Genomic DNA, 24,972 nt, shown 5'->3' with positions numbered 1-24,972 from the left:
AGGAACTTTCTTTGATGATGTAGATTGTGAATGGGATAGATAAGCATAATCAGAGAAAGGCCAAATGAGCCAGGGAGGACAGTGGTACCGGAGCACCAGGAGGAAGCAGTGGACAAAGGATTATTCCATCAGGCACATCACGGATGCTCGAGAAAGGTTTTGAGCTAAATGGAGAGAAATGTAAGATGATAGAGATGTGAAGAGTAAGTGGTCTTTGGTGTCCTGAACAAGGGCAGTTTTAGTGGCTACAGGCAGAGGTTATAGAAAAGAAAAGTGAGAAAAGGGAACTAGGTTGGTAGAAGTTGCTGAAAGTGGTTTGGTGGAGAAGGGTAGAGGAGAAGGTAGAAATTTGGGAGAATAGGACTGTACTGGCAGTTTCTTTTCCGAATACTTGAGTCTCAAGATGGTTGTAGAAGAGAAAGCTGAGACAGGGCTAGGTGGAGGCAAGAGGCTGGGGATAACTGATGGAGTATGATCCTCGAGCCATAGCAGGTGACACTCTTTCATGGAAGCAGAGCCAGGGAGAAGCGAGCAGGTGAGGTGGAATGAGTTCACACAAGAGAGCCTGTGTTTTCAGTAAACTTGAAAGTGAGATGACCTGCTTAGGGGGAGGAAATGTGTATAGGCTTATGGGCATGAAGAAAATGACTAAAGATTGAAACATCTTTTTGTGGTGAAAGATGTGGGGAGTCAGAACGAGACTGAGTACCGAGTATCTGGGATTAAGTGTGGGACAGTCAAGGCTCTTTGTGTTGGTGATGGTAGGATTCCTAAAGCTAAGGATTCTGGACTCAGTCTTGGTAAGTGAATGCCAGTGAAGTCAGGTGAGACATGTGTAAAAGTCTCAAAAAAAAACTCCAATAAAACAAAACAACAACAAAACTGGAAGAAAGTCTTCAGAAGCAATGAAGAAATAGGAAAGTATAGGATAACGTGGGGTTTGTCCTTTTGGCCTTGCCACAGGGAATTTAGTTTACCTTAAAGCAATGTCCTTTCTGTATGGACACAGGAAGACAGTTAATATTATGCTTTGTAACTTGGGAGCTGATTGACTCCAATAATATTTACTCCTGGGCATCTGCTTTCTCCACTCAGTTGCCCTTAGTTCCTAGCACCCCAAAAGCAGTGTCCTGACAAGGGACAGAATGGACCCAGGGCAAGCTGTGAGCTACCCTGGCCTCGAAATGAGCTAGGCCAAAGCACCACAATACTCAACTATAAGTTGAGAGCATGGTCATAGACAAATGCTGTCATGATCCAAAAGTAACGACGAGATTAGGACCCTGCTGGGGTTAGGAAGACTAACCTGGCCTGAGGACTGGACTGTGGTCTGGAATATATAGTGAATGTCCTCAGGAAGAACCAAACTTTAAGTCTGATATATCTCTTACTGTGCTCATATAGAATGACTTTGCTAGAAATATTAGAAGTAAATTTACTATAACTATTTAAGCAGATTACTAGCTCACACCCTGACACACCCTTGTTTGGACCCCACCCTTGAGCAGATCTCCTAGTAATCTCCTTAGATGAGATTTTGTTAATCTCCTGAGAAGTGGTCTTACCCTTCTTTGTTGATTTGTTAATGTTCAACCCACCTTTGTGTCACCACCCTATGTAATTTGCTATATAAACTGAGACTGTGGGGAAGACGGAGAGACAGAAGAAGACAGGGAAGACAGAAGAAGAAGACAGAAGAGACAGAGAAGAAGACACACGGGAAGACACAGAAGCGAAGGAGACAACACAGACAGAAGAAGACACAGAAGCAGAGACAGAGGTCAGAAGAGACGAGAGGAGAGACTGCAGAGACAGAGACAGAGAGACAGACAGAACAGAGCACAGTGGCACACACAGAAGCAGAGGACAAGGAGAAGCCATCCCGATCCGGTCCTTACACAGCAGTTCGAGAACACTGAACTCGAGCGGTGCGTGTGAGAGAACTGCCCTGAGTGCCCGCAGACAACAGAACAACACAACACATCATTGTGTCTCCCCCTCCTGCGCGCGCCACCTTTGTAATTTTTTATAGGAAAGGAAAAATTAGAAAGGAAAGCTATGGATCATTTATTCCTTACAACATTTAATATCCCTCACTATAGCCTCCTTAAAAGCCTGCAATACTTCTCTCTCACTTTCCTTATGATTTTATTTAAAACTTCTCCCTCACTTTCCTTATGATTTTCAACCAATCTCATAATATTCTAGATTGTATGTTCTGTAATTAAATCCAGGATGTAGCTCCAAAGTTAAGCACCTTCCTTGCACGTGTTAGGCTCTCGGTTCAATCCCCAGCACCACTGAAAAGCAAACAAGACCACAAACAATGGAAACTGAATCTAGAATATGTCTGTGCACATATATGTATATGTATATGTATATATACATATATATGTTTAAGTTGCTAAATAGTTATTTTCTTTCCCTTATCTTTTTATATTTTCTTAATTTAAATAAAAATTAATATTAATTTTGCTTGCTTAAGTTTTTTGCAGTCCTCAGGTGCTCAGAGCTTACTCCTGACTGAGCACTTAGGAATTACTCCTGATGTGGCTTATGGGAACATATGGGGTCCTGGTCCATGGTGGGTCATGTGCAAGGCAAGTGTCCTATCTACTGTACTATCACTCTAGCATGTAGTCTTCCTTTTTATTCTTTATTTTGCAGCTCCAGGGATTGAAACCAGGATCTCAATATTAGTATTATTTTTTAAGGACAGCCACAAAAAGATCATTTGCTTTAGGCACATGGTTAGCATGACTGAGTCATATTAACCACTTTTTCTAGTCTCTCTGTCATGACTTGTTTTGATTGTCATAGAACAATTTTTTCCAGTTGCTTAGGAACTTAAAAAAATCAAAATTTAATTGCAACAAGTAACATCTCTATTGATTTTTAACGTTTGTAGATTATGTTCACACACTTATTTCCTTGAATCTTTACAATCCTCCTCTGAGGTTTGCAGTTATGTGTAAGGTAAAAGTCTCTATTACTTAAATCCTTGAAATTTTGTTGTTCTAGAGTTTTACCTAAGCTGAAGAACTGTATTCTTTTTTTCTCCTCTCAAATTTGCTAAGTCTGTTTTAGTAAAGAAGTTTTTATCACCACTCTTTTTTTTTTTTCCTTTTTCCAGGTCATAGAACTTTGTATGTGGGAGTTCGGATGCCGCTGGGCCGGCAGAGCCATCGGCACCATCGAAGCCATGGCCAGAAGCACCGGAGACGAGCACGGGGCAAAGGAGCCAGCCAAGGAGAGGAAGGCCCAGAGGCTCTGGCCCATGGTAGCGCCCTCAGGAGAGAGGGTGGGATCTGTGGCTGGGGGCCTTGGTGGGGCAGAGGGAATGCAGGGTGGACATTAGGCAGGTGCTCTGCATTCACTAGTCCTTCTGTAGAGTTTGCAGAACTTGCTTCCAAGAAGAAATGCCCGTACGAATAAACATTGTCATCGAGGGCTTGGGGAGATAGCTCAGAGAACTGGGTCTCATACTTTGCATGTGGGAGTTTTGGGTTCAGTTCTTGATACCACATGGTTCCAAATACCACCAGACGTGGCCCCCAAGCACCGAGCCAGGAGTTAGCCCCAAATGTGCCCCCCAAAACAACAAACAAAAAGTATCTTCTTGAAAATTTTGTATTTTAAATTTCCAAAAACAGTACCGTGAAATAATTTGCTAGGGAATTAGTTATTAGTAGATGAAATCATTTGCTAGGGAATTAGTTATTACTTTTGGCCATATTAATTAGATTTCTAATTTCTCGCCATTTTCCTCAAATGGACTTAGGTAATTTTTTTCCCCTCATAAAACTGCTTCCTAAAAAAGAACTTTTTCTGGGAAGAAATCATTTTGATCTGCATTCAGGATTTGTCTTCTGTTTGTTCTTGAAGTTATAAGGCATCCTAGATGTGCTAAGGGTGTTAGAATGCTATTTCTGTTCTAAGTTGAGGCTGAGAGCAGACCTTTCTCTCTGGTTGATTTTTCAGACACTCCATCTCAGCGTGTTCAGTTCATTCTTGGCACCGAAGAGGATGAAGAACATGTGCCACATGAGCTTTTCACAGAGCTAGATGAGATCTGTATGAAAGAGGGAGAAGATGCAGAATGGAAAGAGACAGCCAGGTGAGGCGCTCAGATAACCTGTGTTTAGATTTGCTTGGGTTGCAAATGTGTACCTTTCAGCAAGTGACAGTCCCATCAGCCTTTCATGTCTCCATAGGAGCAGTGATTACTGAAATAGGGACTGCCATTCCACAGTCCTCTAGAGGGAGACTTGGTTCTAGTCACATCTATGCCAGTTGACTTTGAGCCTGGCACTGTGGGCGACACATGGAACTTGCAGAAGGCCATGTCTTCATTTGTTTGGAGCTGAGAGTAGTTCACGAGCTGCCCTGCTGCTGTAAGCCTGACTTAGAAGAGGCCTAGATCTGGGTCAGCAGACATAGCATATGTCTAGACTTCTCTTGCAAGTGAATATTGAGCGCTTTAGGCTTTAATTTGCTAGAAGTACCAGAAATTTCAAGGGTTTCCTGAGGGAGAATCCAACGTCACAGAGACCCTTTGAATTATAGCCAGCTTGATAGTAGGCTTTCTGATGAAATGGCTTTGCTTGTGGAGGTTCAAACCCCTCAGATAAGGGGCAGGTGTGATGCTGTAGCAGGAAAGGCACTTGCCTTGCATCAGGCCAACCTAGGTTTGATTCCTGGAACCCCATATGGTTCCCTCAGTGCTGCCAGGAATGATCCCTGAGCACAGAGCCAGAAGTAAGCCTTAAGCACCACCAGGTGTGGCCTCCTCCCAGATACACCCTCAGATTAATCAGGCAATGTCTAGGGTTCTAATAACTCACTAGTGAGTTTTGTGGATGCAAAGGTGGCATGCTGGAGCCCTGATAAAGGAGTCAAGTGGGTAATTAGCAAACAGCAGCTCCATTTCTCATTGGAATAGCTCTTCCTGAATGCCTGCTCTATCCATGGACATTTTTTGGATAGAGATGACTAAAAAAGCCAGTCGCCTTTATGCTACCGAAAAGGCAATTAGTCTATTCATTCTGTCTTTATAAACATTTAAAGGTCATAGTCTTTTATTTTTTTAAAAAAGCAATATGAAGTGACTCAATAACTGTATCCAAACAATATAAATTAGATTTTTATTTTTGGAGTTCAGGGAGTGAATTCATAGCCTTATGCATGCAAGGCATGCACTGTACTGATGAACCACATCCCCACCCCATAATTATATTTATTTTTAAATTGTATAATTATAGAAGATGAGAAAATAAATATAAAATAGCTAATAAAAATTATTTATAATTCTACTATCTCAGGATAATGAGGAATATAACATTTGGTGTCATATGCTTCTGTTTATATTATTAAATTTTTATAAAATGAATATAAAATCAAACTATATGCAAGTTTACAGTGTTATATAACCTATTTAGCAGAGTAGCCTGAAATATAGGTTGTATTAGATTACAGTGTTCAGTATTATTATTCAGATTTTTTCTTTGTGGATTGCATTAGCAATTTCTTCTTGAGAAGTCCTTGTTTTCCATATCTGGCATCTAGTCATTTGCAATGTTTTCAGGTGGCTGAAGTTTGAAGAAGATGTAGAGGATGGGGGAGAGCGTTGGAGCAAGCCTTATGTGGCAACACTTTCATTGCACAGTCTGTTTGAACTAAGAAGCTGTCTTATTAATGGAACAGTCCTTCTAGACATGCGAGCAAATAGCATAGAAGAAATTTCAGGTAAGGGTTGGTGAAGGAAATAGGAACTGTTCTATAAATTAAGAAGTGTGGTATAGAGAAAATAATTCGTGAAAGTCACTTAACCCTTCTAATGTCAATGTCCATAGTTGTGGGATGGCTTCGAAACTAAGGAACTTCTGCATTTAGTTCACAAACCCATTATGGGTTTCAGAAGGCATGGTGTTTAGTCTTTCATGTGTGGGTGAAAATATACTTCATATTCATTCCTGCTATGTACAAACCATTCATTTAAAATTTAAAAATATTTGAGACTAATCAGAAAATTTATTTTTATTATTTTTTAAGCAATAGTACCAATATACTGACAACTGGCATACTGACAATGTGGTGTTTAGTCTTTATTTGCGTATTTATTCAGCAGATATTTACTGTATGTTTGATAATTGTGTTGCTTGCAAGGAAATTAAAAATAAGGTAAAATTTTCACTCTCAATGAGCTCACCTTCTAGTGGGAAAAATAGCTATAGAAATAGCAATTAATAAATGTTTTATAAGCAACAGTACATAGGTTATGATAATTAGCAAAAGAGGCAACTGGGCATTGTGTAGAAAAGAATTAAAGTTTTTTTACATGACAGCGAGGGAAGACAGAGAAAATTGAGCCAGTTTACCCTCACTTCTTCAGCACGATATAGGGATGCCTGATGGAGTCTTCTTGTTTGGATGAATAGCATGGTGTAAGTTTTGGCAATGGAAACATTTGGCTGCATGTGAGGATTTTCCACTTAGCTTGACTCTCTCTCTGGATGGTCTAATTAAGTATTTCCCCAGGTAGTTCTGGGCCATGTGAGGATTCAAAGAAATGCCCCAGAATTACTGTCCTGATTGGCTCAGTAAAATAGAACTCTAGTGGTGACCATTGGGTGATCATTGGTGTCATCTCTGTTATGTTAACTTTGGCTCTGTGTCTGAAATCCTATGAGGGTCCCTTGAGAAGTTTGGGCTAATCGGAAGGGCTCTTGGGATTAGGGGAGGTGGGGCGGTACAGAAACCAAGGCATTTATTGCTCTTTGTAGAAACTTTGTTGGTGACCAAATTTTGCCCTTTAGAAAGATAATGATGATAGCAATATATATAGAGGATGAACTAAAGGGACCTGTTGGTCTGGCTGTTGTGTTGCAGTAGTCCAGGTAAGACAGCACTTAAACTACAGGCATTGGCAGTAGGAGAGGGAAGGAGAGGGGAAGGGCACAATTGCTAGTGAGATTCTGAAGGTAAAATGATAAAATATATATAGTTATTTGAGTTTGGCAGATTGGTTGGGGAGAATGAATTAGAGTTGATGCTTCTGACTTAGGTGGCAGGGTGACTAGACAACTAGCAGGTCTTGTGGGAAAGAGAAAAAAATTTTGTTTTGTAAATGTTAATTTCTAGGGTTTGTGGGGCATCAGGATAGAGAAGTCTAAAGGGAAATTGGGACTTTGATCTACAGCTTACGAGACAGATAGGATATAGTTTAAGGGGGTCCTCAGATAATAGGAGGCTGCTATTTATTGCTTCTGCCAGCTTCCCACCAGCTTCTAATGGCTCTTGGTATGTTTTTGTTTGGGGGCTACACCTGGTGTTCTCAGGGACTACTCCTGACTCACTGTATGGGTACCGTGTGGTGATAAGGACTGAATCTGGGGCTCCAGGAAGTAATGCATGCAATCTCCAGCCCTCAGAGTTCTCTCTCCAGCCCACTCCAGGTGTGTGTGAGCCTGTGACCACCTAACTTAGAAATGCTTCTGTCTTCCATGTGACCTCATCGTGTCTCTCAGAGGATGTTTGCCATTGGATTGAGGACTCAGCACAATAATTCAGGATATATTTGGTCTTTATTTTGGAGGATGCTCAGGGCTTACTCTGGCTCTGCACTCAGGAATTACATCTGGCGGGGCTTGGGACGGGGTGTGTGTGGGGGACTATATGGAATGCTGGGAAATGAATCCAGGTCAGCTGTTTTCAAGGCAAGCGCCCTAACCCCTGTACTATCATTTGGCCCCAATCTAGGATAATTTTGAAAGGACTTTTTGTTTTGTGATTGTTTTTGTTTGGGGGCCATACCCAGAGGTACTGGAGTGACTCCCAGGCCTGGTACTCAAGGGGGCATACTGACATCCTGCATCCTGGCAGTGCTTGCAGGACCACACAGCACTAGGGACCAAACTCGGATGTTCTCCTGATAAGGACATGCTGTAGCCCTTTGATTTCCCACCCCTGAGGAAGTTTTCTTTTGCAAACTTTAAGTGATAAGAGAGTGAGAAAAAAATATATAGTATATATAATGGAGAGAAGAGAGCAGGCAAAGAAGGTCTTGAAAGGGCTTGAAACATGTTTCTATATACATAAGGAACTAAACAATATAAGGATTAAAGATAAACCTGGGTGCAGCTTGAATAATATATATATTTTATATACAAATATACATATATGCATATACACACATGTGTATTGACTGGGTGCTTAGTTTATTATTATGGGTTTTATATGTATATGCAACTCATTCATATATATATTATTTGTATGTATATTATTTATATAATATATTTGGCATTGGGCCACACCCAGAGATGCTTAGTTGTTCTCTCCTGGCGCTACACTCAAGAATTAGTCCTGGTGCTGCTCAGGACACTGTAAGGGATGCTGGGGTTGAACTGGGTCAGCTGTGTGCAAGGCAAGCACCTTACGTGCTGTGCTATCCCTCCAGCCCCACAGCTTGAATATTTGAAATAGAATTTGTTTATTGCTTCTAGCAAGTATTAGTCATGGAGCTGAAACCTTGGGAAATCTTGGGAATTAGGTATGTAGGATTGAAGTAAAACTGCTGTGGTTTATCTGTTAGCTATCTGTCATATTTAGCTATATCAAATCTTGACTCTGAATCAGCACTTTATATATATTATCACCTAATTTTCCTTAACAACCTTCTAAGGTGGGTGGTATGTGGTATCAGTTTCATATTACAAATGGGAAATTGAGATACTGAGAGATTATGTAACTTGCCCAAAAGTACACACAGAGAAAATCAGAATAGAATGTAGGCCTTTATTTCTATAACCTGTACTGTTTGTTTATTTCTTTATTGTGGGGGAGTGCTGAGGTTTGTGACACACTGGGCAGTACTTAGGGGCTACTCCCAGCTCTGTGCTCCAGGGTAACTCCTCATGGTGCTAGGGAACCGTGTGGCACTAGAAATCAAGAAATCAAGTCAGCTGTATGCATGGCATTGCCTTCCCTGCTGTGCTGCCTCTCCTGCCTCTGCAGCCTGGACTGCTGACAGCTGTGCTGACCATCTCTCAGTGGCGGGCACTGGGGTTTTTGATCTCCTTACCTCTGCTCTGCTTCACACATTAAAGATGATCCTTCGGGGCTGGAGCAATAGCACAGCGGGTAGGGCATTTGCCTTGCATGCAGCCGACCCAGGTTCGATTCCCAGCATCCCATATGGTCCTCTGAGCCAGGGGTAATTCCTGAGTGCAGAGCCAGGAATAACACCTGTGCATCGCCAGGTGTGACCCAAAAAGCCAAAAAAAAAAAAAAAAGATAATCCTTCGTGTTAATTGTCTGGGTGCTTAATTATCCTTATGAGTTATTTTTTTTAAATAATAATTTTTGAGTTCTCAGTTATAGCTTATCTCTTTTCAAAATTATACTTTAGCATCATGGTTACAACAGATATTAACTGTCATAGTTTTGATGGACCAGTTAGTGTATTGTCACCACCACTGGGGTGCCCCTGACCTCTGTTATTATGTGTCATCTCTAGCCCACCTCTTCCTCCCTCCCCCACCCCCTTATGTCATAGTTCTTCTTTAGAAACACAGAAATGTTAAAAATCCCTGAGGTGCTGGTTGAAGACATAGTGAAGCCAATGCAGCACTTGCCTTATGTGGCGGCTGGTCCGGGTTTAATCCTCAGTATTGAACAACATGGGGATGGAACACTGAGTACTGAGCCAGAAATAAGCCCTGTGCACTGCCAGATATGGCCCCCAAACAAACCCAAAATAAAAATGATCCTTGAGGAAATTTCACAATTGACCAGGAAAAAATGGATGATACTGTGACTTTCAAATCATTCCTGGATTTGAGTCCTGACTCTGCAACTTACTAGACATGTGACCAGGGATTTTCTTATGGTTGGACCTTGGTTTCTTTTTCTGTAAAAATTGTTATGATACAAAAAAATTGTTATGATACCACCTACTTCTCAAGAGGTTTTACAAGAATTAGATTAGATACTGTATGCAAAGTTCATTATACAGTTTCTGGCATGTATTAAGTGTTCTGTACTTAATAGTAATGATTTGTTCTGTGAATAACATGTCAAAGCATTCTTCCAGACCCTAACATGGATTTTATACCTTGGTGATCCCTAATCCTTGCCCCTTCCCCTCACCAGGCTGGTATTGATTGACCTCCTGGGGTTCATTAGCTCTTAGTTTGAGTTTTCATGTTAGCACCTACTTTCTAGACCTGATCCTCGATCAGCAAGAACTGTCCAGTGACCTGAATGACAGCATGAGGATTAAAGTACGGGAAACTCTGCTCAAAAAGCATCATCACCAGAATGAAAAGAAGAGAAATAATCTCATTCCTATTGTTCGCTCCTTTGCGGAAGTTGGCAAGAAACAGTCTGATCCACATTCAATGGATAAAAATGGTGAGATTATTAGGAGTGACTATTTTTTTTTCTCTTTATTAATAAGACATTTAGGAAGCAGTGCTCAGTCAGACTCAGGGATTGATTTGGTTTTTTGTTTCTTCTTGCTGGAAATCCTTAGACAGTGGGACGGTCAAGAATACATCAGTGTATACACCAGGACTTCCCCTCAGCACTTTTTAAGCCACCGAGCCATCTTTCAAGTCCTTTTTCATCTTGAATCCCAAACAGCAGAGCTGTTAGGCTTGCCTTAGCACATGTGAGCAATACAAAGGTTTGAACGCACAGCTTTCTGCTTTTTGGGCAAGCACTCTAACTACTGAATTATTTTCTTTTTTTTTTTTTTTTTTTTTTATTTTTTAAAATTTATTATTATTTTTTTATCAAGACACAGTGATTTGGGGCTGGAGCGATAGTACAGCGGGTAGGGCGTTTGCCTTGCATGCGGCTGACTCGGGTTCAAATCCCAGCATCCCATATGGTTCCCTGAGCACCGCCAGGAGTAATTCCTGAGTGCATGAGCCAGGAGTAAGCCCTGTGCATTGCCGGGTGTGACCCAAAAAGCAAAAAAAAAAAAAAAAACAACCATGATTTACAAAGTTATTCATAGTTGAGTTTTTTTTTTTTTTTTTCCAACTTCTTTTTTTTTTTTTTTTTTTTTAAATTTAAATTTTATTGAATCACCATGTGGAGGGTTACAAAGTTCTCATGATTATGTCAGTTATACAGTACTCAAACACCCTTCCTTTCACCCGTGCCCATATTCCATCACCAACCACCCCATTATACCTCCCGCCCCCTCCCACCCCCCCAGTCCCCGCCCTTGTAAGTGATAAGTTTCACTTCGTTTACGCTTTATCTTGGTTACAGTCCATGTTTCAACACATAGTTCACTATTGTTGCTAGGGCTTCCCCCCAAAAAAGAGAAGACAGTCCCACTGTCAAGGAAGCATTTGATGGCTCTCCATTGCTGAGAATGTAGAGATATTAAGTCCCGCTGTTTGTTACATAACTATTCTATTTTTTCCCCCCTCGTCCCGCGCCACCGAGATCACGCCTGTTTAGTAATCACCACGCTGCCTGACAAAGGGAAACAAACCAAAAGAGATGGTTATTTCTCGTCATCAGCCGGCGTGGGGCTCTAGCTTAGTTGATAGTCTGGTACAATGTCTGCAAGCAGTTTCTGGAACCAAAAGTAATACGCTGGTATCGGCCCCGGCTCAAGGTTCCACCAGCGTCCCGCTGTTCCATGTACATAATAATTTATTCCCTTGCATCCCATTCCCACGCCACCAGGTCCATGTCAGCTTAATGGACATCATACTATGGTTAACGCCACGCCGCGTTTTTTCCCGCGAAAGAAGGATATTTCTTCTCAGCCGGCGTGGGGATATGGCTTAGTTCAGTCTATAGAGATGGCTACCACTTTGGTGGCCTTCAATATTTCAGCAAAAGACTTACTATTCTTGTTAGGATTTCCCACCAAAGTCCGACCCGTTAAAGTCCAGGGAAAATTCTGCCTAAAATTCTATCGCTACAATCTTTTACCCTTTAACAAAAAACTTAGTACTATTGTTTGGAGTTTCCCCCCACGTTAAGCCCTGCCAAAAAGGAACATTTACACGTTGCTGACAATGAAACAATCAAAAGATATTAGGTCGCGCGGCTGCTATCGCAGCCGCGCGGTTTTGGATTTCTATATGAAGTCCAAGGAAGATTCTTTTGGTAATTGCATCACTCGCTGGCAACGCCTGGGCCAGAAGTTCCCAGCACACAGTTTGGAGGCATTTTGGGGGCGCCGCTCGTGTCCAAAGTGGTTCAGTTGCCTCCGGGGTCGATCTCGCGCGGGGCCGCAAAGGAGCGTCCCCACATGGCTCTCTGCTTAAATGTCGGCCGGCACAGGGCGGATCCGGGAGTCCCGCCCATCGGCTATCCCGGACTTCCTGTAGAGTCTAAAAACCGGCTATAGCCTCGCTGCGTTCAAACAGAAAGAGTTGAGAGAGAAAAGAGCATACCCTGCCGGCAGCGCCTGGGCCAGAAGCTCCCAGCACACAGTTTGGAGGCATTTTGGGGGCGCCGCTCGTGTCCAAAGTGGTTCAGTTGCCTCCGGGGTCGATCTCGCGCGGGGCCGCAAAGGCCTGAATTATTTTCTGAGCTTGTGCACCCAGTACGTTTTGGTGATTGGAAAGATGAATGACCAGGACTGTGCATGCGCTCTCTCTCTCTCTCTCACTCTCATATTCTCTTGTTTGGTTCTTCTTTTTCCCTCCCTCTTCTCCTCTTTCTTTCCTTTTCCTTCCCTCCTCAGGGACTTTAGTTCCTGTGTTACCCACATTGTGGGTAATTTGGGGCCACAGGAGATCAACTGGAGATTTTTAGAAATGAACATATTTCCTAGATTAGGGAGTCAAATACACTAGTGTAGACTCTGAATCAGACTTTTCAATATTCTCACTTCTCCACTTGCAAAGGCAAGAGGTTTAAGAAAACTAAGTGCCTTTAAGTATCTTTCCTCATATGTTAAAAGTAAGAATAATAGTAATATCCACTCCTTATGTTTCATGAGAGGCTTTAATTTGTCCACATAAAACCTTAGCTAGGTGCAAAGTGAGTTATAGTCAGTGAATTTCAGTTGCTGATTGAAATTAAAGGGCAGAAAATTATGTTTACTTTTCTTTAAATAGGCCAAACTGTGTCTCCTCAGTCTGTTCCCACTACAAACCTTGAAGTCAAAAATGGGATGAATTGTGAACACAGCCCCGTGGATTATAAGGTGAGCACAGAGACTGCAGTTGGTTATGGGCCCTTCAGTGAAATCCGGAGATTCAGCTTCAAAGTTGGGTAGGATTTTGGTGTTTTAAGACTTTCTCCAGCAGCAGTGTCTTCTGCATGAAAGGAGGCCCCCTGCCAAGGCTGGCAGGGCTGGCCCAGAGTGTGCTCCAGCTCCGCTGGCTGCACCCAGCCCAGCTGCTGAAATTCTCTGACACCCATCTCCCGAGTCTGCAGGGTCACTTTTGGTACCTACTCTCCATTTGTCCCTCCTTATCTTCAGGGTTTTTCAAAATTTTGTTTCTGTGACAGTCTCCTGAAACTCTTGACTCAAACTCTGTTGGGGATAGTGACTTTGGTATCTGTACATTGTTTCTAAGATAGTGTCCTGAAACTCCTGGGGACAGTGACTTTGGTCTCTGAAGCCTGTCATTGTAGCAGCCTCACCACAGGTTTAGCTTCGAGCCTTGATTTACCTGTCCCTAGCCTGTGCGTGCTCTGGTCTATTCTGATCACTGCCTTTTTTAAATGTAGGTCGTGTTATAGGTAGTAAGACACAGATTGCTTTCTTAGCTCATGTTTTCCTTAGAAAGGCGCTGTATTTTATTTAGAAAAGCCGAAACTGCTGACAAAGTGATCAAGTATTGTACTTTTTTTTTTTTTGGCAGTGCTGGGAGCCAAACTCAGTCTCACATGTGCACGTGCAAGGCAGGCACTGTCTGCAGAGCTCCACCCTGAACTCTCCCTTTTTTAAAATTTGAAATAGCATTTGTTTACATGGTGACCTCTCAGTGTCTGTGTTGCAAGCCATAATGCCCCAAAGTAGAGAGAGACTATGGGGAATATTGTCTGCCATGGAGGCAGGGAAGGGTGGGAGAGGGGGGGTATACCTGGGATATTGGTGGTGGGGAATGTGCACTGGTGGAGGGATGGGTGTTTGATCATTGTGTGATTGTAAACCAAACATGAAAGCTTCTAACTATCTCACGGTGATTCAATAAAATTAAATAAATAAATAAATATAAGGTATGAAGAAGGTGAAGGGGATTGATGTTCTAGGTGGTGGTTCCCAAATCATTAGAGGGTTCTTTTGACATTTAGGTAGACCTTCATTTCATGAAAAAAATCCCTTCTGGAGCAGAGGCCTCAAACGTCCTTGTTGGAGAGGTGGATACTCTGGACCGCCCCATTGTTGCCTTTGTGAGACTGTCTCCAGCTGTCCTTCTCTCAGGCCTGACAGAAGTACCCATCCCAACAAGGTAAAGACAGAAGCAGCAAGAGGCAGTACAGTCTGCTTGAAGTAATGCTCTGATGGAAGAAACCAGCTGCTATCCAAGCTTAGAATTAATTAGTGTTGGAAATGATAATGTCTAAGTTTTAGCAACAATATTAGAAAACAATATTAAAATATTAGAAAAACATAAAAATATGTTTGACTAGTCTCTGTGCATAAGAATCATAAGACTTTTACAACAATTGCTGCACTGTATCTACAGCCTTGGGCAGGGAATACTGAAACATTCAAAAGATTAGTCATTTGTTATGATGGCAGACTGTCTACTCTCCCTGCTCTATAGTCACATCTCAGGAAAGTGTCTCTTAACAAAGGTTCTGAAACTCACTTTCCATGGTTCTGGCAGGATTTGTATGGTTTGCAAATATGTCCACATTTGTTAATAGCCTACTCATACATCTGAAAGTGGTGATCCAGGTGATTCAGAGCCCCATTAATTACTGAGTATTCAGATGTCCAGAACATAATCAGACTCTTTTATAGGATTTGTTTATTTCAGCTTTCTTCTCTTTTTCCTCTGCCCATAATTTTCTTATTAGAGCAATGAATGAGATTTATTTACCTTGAACTTATAACTCAGTGCCTTGTTTTGAAAAGCATTCTTTCTATAGTAAAGAACGGTGTCTATGGAAACCCCAATAATTATAACCATATTACTGAATGGATTCATAAAAATAGTTTTCAAAGCCCACAATGGAGCTGTGGGTGAAGGAAATACATATTTCTCCATCATTAATCTTCCTCCTTTTGTTGAAGGTACCATGCTAAAATGTTTAGTAGGAGAAAGAAATGTTAAACATTTTAGAGAGCAGTAAAATGCTATTTCTTTATGTTTACTTATATAATTTCAATTCTGTATGTGTTGCCAGATTTTTATTTATCCTATTGGGACCAGTAGGAAAAGGTCAGCAGTACCACGAGATTGGCAGATCCATGGCCACCATCATGACAGATGAAGTATGTGTTGTTTTTGCTTTTCATACATTCATCTCATGAATATTGAGTTTATGTCTGTGCCTAGACACTGTGCTAGCTATTGAGTATGAAAATTATTGAAAAGTTTGCTGAGAAAGAGATCATCTCTCTAATAACCTATTCTGGGAGCACTAGAATGGTGTTCCGGTCTGAAGAAGCCTTATTCTTCCAGTGTTAGGTTTTTTCCTTTTGAATAATCAGAAATATAGCAAAAAAAATTTAAGGAAAAATTGTTATTGCCAAGTACAGAACCTCAAGAGGAAAATATTAAAGCTGACCTAATTTTCCACAGAGAGTGTTTAGTTAAATGCATCCAAATGGTCTATACAGAGAATAAACTCATTTTATTCCCATTCCAATAAAAGAGATCAGTTTGTATAAGGGTCAGGGGTTGAACTCAGGCACTGTAATGTGAATTATGAGAAAAGCAGACATTTTGGCTGCTTTGGCACTAACCCTTCACTGCACATCCTAAAGCAAGGCTTTCAAGTCACTTTTAGCAGACTGTGTTTTATGAGATCTCTTTGATTAGCAGACTTACTCCATGGAGTACCTTCCTTAATTCCATCTAGTTTTTACAATCACTATGATCAAAAAAATTCCCCCTTGCATCTTAATTATTTTTTATTCTTTGAAGGAGATAACAGGATTATTCAAGTTTAGATTTATGACTTACGCTCCCTTTGTAGAGGTCTCTGCAGAAGTGTTTAGGGGGCCCAGAACCTACTTTTGACAATATTTTGACAACCAGTCCAGATAGTTCAGTACTAGGACCTGAGGATGTGGCATGAGGACCACTAGGACTACTCCAGAAGTGCTTGAGGACACCTTCATCCCTCTATCCAGTGTTGCTGGAAGAGGGAGAGTGGTGCCAGGGGTTAAACTGGAGTCTCCTGCATGCAAAGATGTCCCTGACTTCTAGGCAATCTCTCCAGCTCCATCTTGCTATTTTATATTAGTATATGAATAGAATAATATGTATCTTTTGTTAACTTCAGTTTTTCAATTTTATCCTTTTGTATTTTAATGTATATTATATTATATTTGTTTATTCTTTTTAAAAAAATTTCTACATTTTATTTGTTTGTTTTTGAGTTACACTCGGCAGTAGTACTCTGGGCTTCTGCACTCAGGGATCATTCATTCCTGGTGGACTCAGGGAACCATATGTGGTTCTGGGAATCAAACCCTGGCTGGCCACATGCAAAGCACCTTACTTGTTCTACCATTGCCCCAGCCCCTAAAACTTCTACATTTTAAATATCTTTTCAAAGATTAAAAAAAAACCCAAGAGGGGCTGGAGAGATAGCACAGCGGGTAGGGCGTTTGCCTTGCAAGCGGCCAACCCGGGTTCAAATCCCAGCATCCCATATGGTCCCCTGAGCACAGCCAGGGGTAATTCCTGAGTGCATAAACCAGGAGTAACCCCTGTGCATCGCCAGGTGTGACCCAAAAAGCAAAAAAAAAAAAAAAAAAACTCAAGAGATTGATGATTGTTCACCCTAAGTACCTAGATAAGACATTTGGATGCATCTCTGAGAGCAAGAGGGCCGTGGGTTTGAGCTGGGGATGATATGTTAGCTAGGGTGAGGTTCTAAGTGTTTATTCCTGGTAGAATTCTCCCGCCTGGCTTGTCCTTGCAGATAAAAAGGAAAAAATACCAAAGAGATTGTATCAATCCTTCACCATATATCCATTGGTTATTCATGGGGGGGCACACCCAATGGTGCTCAGGGATTACTCCTTGTTCTGCACTCAGGGGTTACTCCTGGCAGGCTCCAGGGACCACTTGAAGTGTTGGGAATAGAATCTGGGTTCGCCAAGTGCCAGGTAAACGTCCTACCCACTGTACTGTTGCTCCAGTCCCTCATTGGTGATTATTCTAAGTAAAGCTTTACTTTATTCTAAGTAAATGTTTGGATTTCTTGAGGATTTTTTTCTTCTCCATAGATTTTTCATGATGTGGCATATAAGGCAAAAGATCGAGATGATCTCCTGGCAGGGATTGATGAGTTCCTAGACCAGGTGACCGTGCTCCCTCCAGGGGAGTGGGACCCCTCCATTAGAATTGAACCACCCAAGTATGTTCCTTCCCAGGTAACGTATACAATTGATAGCTTAGTCATACTCACTGATTGTCCACTGTGGGTAGAGCAAAGATAATGTGGGTATATGCTAAATATATTCATACACGGTCCAAACAAGACCATGTATGAATATATATATTATATTATAATACCAATAGTGTTAATAACACTAATAAAAATGAATATGCAGTTACATATTGTCTCAGGTGTGATGAGGTCAGTCAGGATTGGATTATCCTTGATTGAATTTTAAATCAATTTTTTGTTTGTTTGGGGGTCACACCCATTGGTGCTCAGGGCTTGCTCCTGGCTCTCTGCTCCTAAAGTGTTTAAGAAACCATATGGAGTGCCAGAGAGTAAGCACTCTGTCCTCTCCTCTGTAGTATCTGACTCCGATTTTTTTTTTCCTTTTTGAGTCACACCCAGTGTTGCTCAGAGGTTTCTCCTGGTTACTCCAAGCACTCAGGATTACTCCTGGTGGTGCGTGGGTGACCACATGGGATGCTGGGAATCGAACCCGGTCGGCTGTGTGCAAGGCAAACACCCTACCCACTATGCTACCGCTCCAGCCCCCTGACTCCAAATTTTAAATCAGTTTTAAGCCAGGATTAATGTTGAAGAGCAAAGAGGAAAAGAGAGAACATTTCTCAGGAGTATAGTACATAATAGTGAACAGAATTACTAAATAAAAAAAGCAAGTTGTGTGAAGAAAACAGATAAGAGTTCTTCATACTTTTTGGAGGTTAAAAATGAGAAGAGGGGCGGGGCTGGAGTGATAGCACAGCAGATAGGGCGTTTGCTTTGCACGCGGTCGACATGGGTTTTGATTCCCAGGATCCCATGTGGTCCCCTGAGCACCGCCAGCGGTAATTCCTGAGTGCAGAGCCAGGAGTAACCCCTGTGTATCGCTGGGTGTGGCCCAAAAAGCAAAAAAAAAAAAAAAATATTTTTTTAATTTAAAAAAAATGAGAAGAGGGGCTAGGGTACTAGTACAGCAGGTAGGGCACTTGTCTTTCCTGTGACTGACCTGGCATCCTATATGGTCCCCTGAGCACCGCCAGGAGTAGTTCCTAAGTGCAGAGCCAGGAATAACCCCTGAGCATCTCCGGGTGTGACCCAAAAAGAAAAAAAAAAAAAGAAGAGAACGTCTATTGTATAATAAACACTAGACCAGTCAGGCACTTTACATATATTAATTCAGTCTTCTCGGCAACATCCCAAAATAGATATAATGAGTTCTCACACATTGTCACATGTTACATATGTATATATACTAGAAATCAAATGTTAAATGAAATGCCACAGATGGAAACCAGGTCCTTGAATAATGTTTCATTCAATGTGGGCTAGGATTTTCTCTTTTCTTTACCAGTATACATTTTCTTTACCAGTATTTAAATGTATACTGGTGAAGGGATGGGTGTTGGAACATAATATGACTGAAATTCAATCATGAACAACTGTGTATCTCACTGTGATTCAAATAAATAAGTAAATATTTTTAAAAAGATAACTAAATTACTTTAAGTGATAATACTTTATTTTAATATCTGCTGTATTGTTATCCCTTGTTTTATGAGGAATACAATTTGATACAAAGTTTTCTTCTAAATTTTAAGTTAAAAGTACAATAACATGAAGGCAGATTTGAAACTAATTTAGGTCATGTCTGATGGATGCTAAGGGTTTTTATCTTTCTTTTTCTGGGCACAGCAGAATTAGGTATTAGGAGGAGAAATTGTATTTTTTTTACCCCAAGAAAATCAACCAACTGCCTCAAATCAGTAAATGTAATTGAAAGCTATAAACACTGACTATTTTTGGCAGCTTTCACTTTGTTTCACCATTATTATCCCATTAGCAGGGGAGTAGGGGCTGACCACACTAATTTTGAGATCCTCTGTTAATAGGAGAAAAGGAAAATGCCTGGAGTTCCCAATGGAAATATTTGCCACATAGAACAGGAACCACATGGCGGCCACAGTGGGCCAGAACTTCAGCGCACTGGGCGGTAAGTCCTGGGGTGTTTCATAGCTAAGACTGCTTAGTGGGCAGAAGTTATGTAGAGGAATGAGTCATCCTGTTTGTTTTCAGTCTTTCCTGTACTGTCTTTATTGCTGGGGAAGACTTTTCAAATGGAAGCACTAACTGTTCTACAAAGATCCACTATTGTATTATTCAAATTTTGCAAGCACCTACCATAGTCTATCTCACCACCAGTCCTTCCCATACATTGTTCCACTGATTTGAACACTGTTCCCGTCTTCATCTCCTGGCTAATGGCTACTTTATCCTTTGTCTCAGCTTTAGGTGTCATGTCCTTTGGAAAGACTTCCAGGACTCTCTGTAGATGAGGCTAGGCATTCTTGCTCAATGGTGTCACAGTTTTGAGTTTTGTGCCTTGCTTGCTTGTTGCCTTCCTATAGACACACTACTCAAGCTCCCATTACAGCCTTAATCATACTTTATTAGTGATTCTTTGTGCTAGTTTGTTAGCTTTATAAGGTCAGGAATTTCATTATATTCCTAGTACCCAAGGCAGTGAATAGTGCTGGAAAACAGTCCAGTTATGAAATAAATATTATTCTGGGTTAAAAATGTCCTTAGAGGGGCTGGAGAGATAGCACAGCGGGTAGGGTGTTTGCCTTGCACGCGGCCGACCCGGGTTCGAATCCCAGCATCCCATATGGTCCCCTGAGCACCGCCAGGGGTAATTCCTGAGTGCAGAGCCAGGAGTAACCCCTGTGCATCGCCAGGTGTGACCCAAAAAGCAAAAAAAAAAAAAAAAAAAAATGTCCTTAGAGGGGCTAGACAGATAGTGCAATGGGTATAGCTATACTAACTTTTGCACGTGGCAGACCCAGGATTGATCCCTGGCACCCCATATGGTTCCCCGAGCCCACTAGGAGTAATCCCTGAGCACAGCTGAGTGTGGCCCCCAAACAAACAAGAATCATTAGAGTAGGAAAATATATTGTTTCAGGGATGTGAATATGCCTTAAATAGGCAATCTACCCTTCTAAGCCAAATTATTTGGGGGGCCCTCTCCAGCACCCGGTGATACTCAGCCCTAGGCCAATAGTGTATGGCAATCAGCAACTTACTGGGGCCCAATTATTGCAGCTTCTCAGGTTTCCTCAGTGGGGTGAGCATTATTACTACAGGAAGAGACTCTCCTCCCAGAACGATCCTCTTCAGAAGAAGCTCATTGGTGATTTATGTGTGTGGAGGAGGAGGGTGGTGTTTGGGCCATACCTGGTGATGCTCAGGGTCATGTCTCAGAGTTCAGGGGTCATTCCTGTCAGGACCTTGGGGAGCCATTTGTGGTGCTGGGGATCAGATGCGTTCATCGTATGCAAGGCCTTAACTCCTGTACTACCATTCCAAGTCTCATTTGGAATTAAGAGATAATATTCACTTGATATTAATACTCAAATGATATATCGGCTAAGGATACAGAAGTATTTTAATCTTGTCCTAGAAAAATTGCAGCCTCCCAAAAGTCCTCAAAGGGCTGTTTAACCAGAGGAGGAAGCATGACAATGATTTTATTATAAGCTGGGGCCTTGGTTTCTCATTCTGAGACCTGAGGTAGAATTTTTGTGCTTGAAGAACTCTACCCTGTTGATAGCTCTTTACCTAAATTAGGTTTGCCAGACATACACCAGGACCTGAGTTTGAATTCTGGCACCATATAGCACAACATTCGCTTCCACTCTTTTCTGCCCCCTCACTGCTGGAGTTAGCCCTGGAGGTCCCCAAGCACTGTTGAGTGTGGCACTGGAGACACCCCCATCCCCAGCCATGCCTCGTAGTCCCTCATACACACAGCCCTGGTGGTCCCAGTACACACAGCCCTGGTGGTCCCTAGTACTATACTACTTGAAGAGTGCTATAACTCAAATATTGAACCATGAGGTCCAGTTGGTTGACCAGGTATCATCGGGAATGGCCCTGGGCCTTCTGAGCATTGTTTGGGATACCCCCCAAACAAAAGCAAAACAAGACTTACAGAGGCCACAAGAGTGACAGCTTCTATCTCCTAAGCCTGGACCTAGAGGGATGTTACAATTGGAAGTTGAGGAAAGGTGAATCCCTAACCAAAGAGCAAGTGGGCCCGATAGAACAGTGTCCTCACTGCGTTCACCTTCTTACCTATTGTTAGAAGAGGACGCGCTGACAAGGAGAAAGAGGGGTGTTCAAGAGCTGAGCAGCCATTGCCGTTTCTTAGGTTGCCTCAGTGGAATGAGTATTATATTACAGAAAGAGATTCTTCTCCCAGAATAATATCCTTCAGAAGAAGGTCTTGATGGTTGGGGAGGAGAGAGTTGTGAGGATGTTGGGGGAGGAATATGTTGGGGATCCACCTGGCATCCTCTGCATATAGGTCTTCTCCCTTTGCATACAGGTCCAACACTTTGTGGAACTGCTCCAGGATGCTAGGTAGAGAGGAAGAAAAGTTGACCAGATCTTTTTACAAGAGAGTAGTTTGGGGCTGGAACGATAGCCCAACGGGTAGGGTGTTTGCCTTGCACGCAGCCAACCCGGGTTCGATTCCCAGCATCCCATATGGTCCCCTGAGCACCGCCAGGAGAGATTCCTGAGTGCAGAGCCAGGAGTAACCCCTGTGCATCCCCAGGTGTTACCCAAAAAGTAAAAGAAAAAAAAAGAGAGAGTAGCTTATTACTTTTTTATGACTTTCATTGCAAAAAAATCTCCAACACAGAAAGGAAGAATAGTATAACTCTCATATGCACATCAATAGTTATCTACACTGGCCAGTTTTTGTTTCATCTATTTCTCTCCACTTAATTTTTTTTTATCTTTTCTAGATTGTTTTAAACCAAATCACCATTAGCATGTCATTTTACCTGTAACTACTTCAGTATGTATCTGCTAAGGACATTTAAAAAATAGTTTTGCCATTTTGAAATATAACACCATTAACAATAACTTTTAATTGTCTGATGTTTGTTCCACATTCAACTTTTTGTGACTTTCTTAGTTGTTAAAAAATTATTAGTTAATGTGGCTGGAACAATAATACAGTGGGTAGGGCATTTGCCTTGCACGCGGCCGACCAGGGTTTGATTCCCAGCATCCCATATGGTCCCTTAAGTACCACCAGGAGTAATTCCTGAGTGTAAAGCCAGGAGTAACCCCTTCGCATCGCCACATGTGACCCAAAAAGCAAAGCAAAAAAATATATATATACTTATGTGTATATATACATATATAATATATATAGGTTAAATAACATGGTTACAATAGTTAACCTTTATGATTTTGATGTGCATAATTACTGTACCCCACTACCATCAAAGTCCCCAAGAACCACCATTGTCTTTTTTTTTTACATTTTATTTTCTTAAAAGTAGTTCACAAGAACATGATGGCCACTCAATACCTCTATTGCAAACTACAACATCCAACAGGAGAGTGCCCTGCCACAGAGGCAGGGTGGGATGGTGGGAGATGGGGTGGGAGTGGTGGGAGGGATACTGGGAAAATTGGTGGAGGAGAATGGGCACTGGTGGAGGGATGTAAACCAAATACAAACATGAAAGTTCATAAGTTTGTAACTGTACCCCACAGTTATTTACTAATAAATTTTTTAATTGGTAATACAATTTTAATAATCTTTCAATTTACTTAAGTATTTATTAAATTAATATGTATGTTATAAGACTCAAATAAAATATTATAAACTGTAAAGAAAAAAAGTAGTTCACAATAGTTGATTACAGATAATTTTTAAACACCAATCCCACCATCGAGTGCCTTCCCACCACAGTAAAAGGGAAATGTGTGAAGGTTGTTGTATTTCATTCTGGAACCATTTAAATCTGTAGATAAGAGAATACAAGCAAGTATGTTAAAAGCAAACAAATGTGAGCTACTTTTAATAAGTAAGTGAGATAGTGTGTAAGAGGTTGCAGCCGCAAATGCGGCCATGTGCTCTAGGAAATTCCATGTTGTTCTTTTCTGGGAGCTTTAGTTTATAGTCTCTGGGTCTTGGCCACTGATGAGATTACTTGGCACTGGGAACAGTTTGTGGGTGTGACTGTCCAGCTACTGGAAACCTGGGAAACTCAGGGGAGGAGGTCCAGTCTCAATCAGAGCAGGCTTGGAGATCTCAGTCATGGGTTCATGCATACCTGGGTTTTTCTGCTGGTCCACTCTTAAGTGAGGTTCATCCCCTCTTGGTGAGGCTCGTCCCCTCTTGCCCCACCACTGTCTTTATGTCACTTCTAGTCTATTCTCCTCACCCCACACTGTTTAGTAGTCTCAATATTTTGCGAGTCTTTTTAAAGTTCATTTGTTTTAATATAGAATACTACAAAAATTTTCATTTCATTATTATGTTTTCGTCCTGCTTCCTTTTTTCTGTTATTGACTATAAAAGAAACGAGGTAATTTTCTTGTAGAATGTTAAGTGGCTTCTTGATGTTGTTGTTGTTGTTGTTACTTACCTCACAACTTCCACCCTGTTGCAGTCACTCTACTCTTAGAAAAATGTGGCTCAGATTGAGAATACTACTCTTCCTTGATATGGGATGTCGTGCTGTTGATCTGTCTTCCCCTTGGGAAGTAGAGAAGGGCTACTGAAGTCCTGCCTCTAAGTACTATTGTTTCTGCCATCTTTATCCTTAAGATTCATCAACCTCTCATCCCAGTTTACTTCTCCTAGTCTGAGTATGTAGCACTGCACTGTAGCACTGTTGTCCCGTTGTTCATCGATTTGCTTGAGCGGGCACCAGTAACGTCCCCATTGTGAGACTTGTTACTGTTTTTGGCATATCAAATATGCCACGGGTAGCTTGCCAGGCTCTGCCATGCGGACAGAATACTCTTGGTAGCTTGCTGGGGTTTCAAAGAGAGATGGAGGAATCGAGCCTGGGTCAGCCTCATGCGAGACAAGCACCCTACCCACTATGCTATCACTCCAGTCCAGTCTGAATCTATGGTCCATTTACATTCCTGGCACAGTGATGCTTCCAGCTGGAATGCCTACAAACCTTTAGTGATTTGACATTAGATAAACGTCTAGCTTTTTAAAGCAGTTTAAAGCCTTTGTGACCAAGATTCTCTAGCCTTATCTATTGATATTTGCCCGTGCCACACCCTTTTGTTTTATCCAGCCTTCACTTTTTGGGTGGAGGTGGAAGGGCAGGGCAGGGGTGGGGTAGGCAGGATATGCAGGGTCCCCAGAAATCCTCATGGAGCCTAGGGGCAGTGGCCCTAGTGATATTTGGCCAACTAGCCAGATAGTTTAGTGGTAGGACCTACTGATGCTGGGGCCTCATGGGCTATCCCCAGCATTGCCGAGAGGGCCCAGGCAGTGCCAGGGATTGGACTCAGGGCCTCTCTTCAGGTAAGGCATGCACTCCAGCCCTTTGAGCTATCACCCCTGCTCTAATGCTCAGGCCTACTGCT

At 41.8% G+C, this 24,972-nt stretch overlaps 1 protein-coding gene across 2 annotated transcripts in view; it reads left to right on the top strand.

Annotated features, from left to right (window-relative positions):
• Positions 1-24,972, top strand: part of SLC4A8 (solute carrier family 4 member 8) — a 95,926-nt gene that overhangs the window by 28,542 nt on the left and 42,412 nt on the right. For both annotated transcript variants that reach the window (XM_055124967.1, XM_055124968.1), the window contains exons 3-11: positions 3,134-3,280; positions 3,982-4,117; positions 5,585-5,745; positions 10,222-10,410; positions 13,095-13,183; positions 14,281-14,438; positions 15,343-15,430; positions 17,399-17,545; positions 19,446-19,546. In XM_055124967.1, the coding sequence (XP_054980942.1) occupies positions 3,134-3,280; positions 3,982-4,117; positions 5,585-5,745; positions 10,222-10,410; positions 13,095-13,183; positions 14,281-14,438; positions 15,343-15,430; positions 17,399-17,545; positions 19,446-19,546 (1,216 nt within the window). The remainder of the gene's footprint in view (positions 1-3,133; positions 3,281-3,981; positions 4,118-5,584; positions 5,746-10,221; positions 10,411-13,094; positions 13,184-14,280; positions 14,439-15,342; positions 15,431-17,398; positions 17,546-19,445; positions 19,547-24,972) is intronic.

This window comes from Sorex araneus, chromosome 2 (assembly GCF_027595985.1).
Source record: "Sorex araneus isolate mSorAra2 chromosome 2, mSorAra2.pri, whole genome shotgun sequence".
Taxonomy (NCBI): Eukaryota; Metazoa; Chordata; class Mammalia; order Eulipotyphla; family Soricidae; genus Sorex; species Sorex araneus.
Note: the sequence above shows the minus strand (reverse complement) of the source record. Positions and strands in the feature narration are given on the sequence as shown.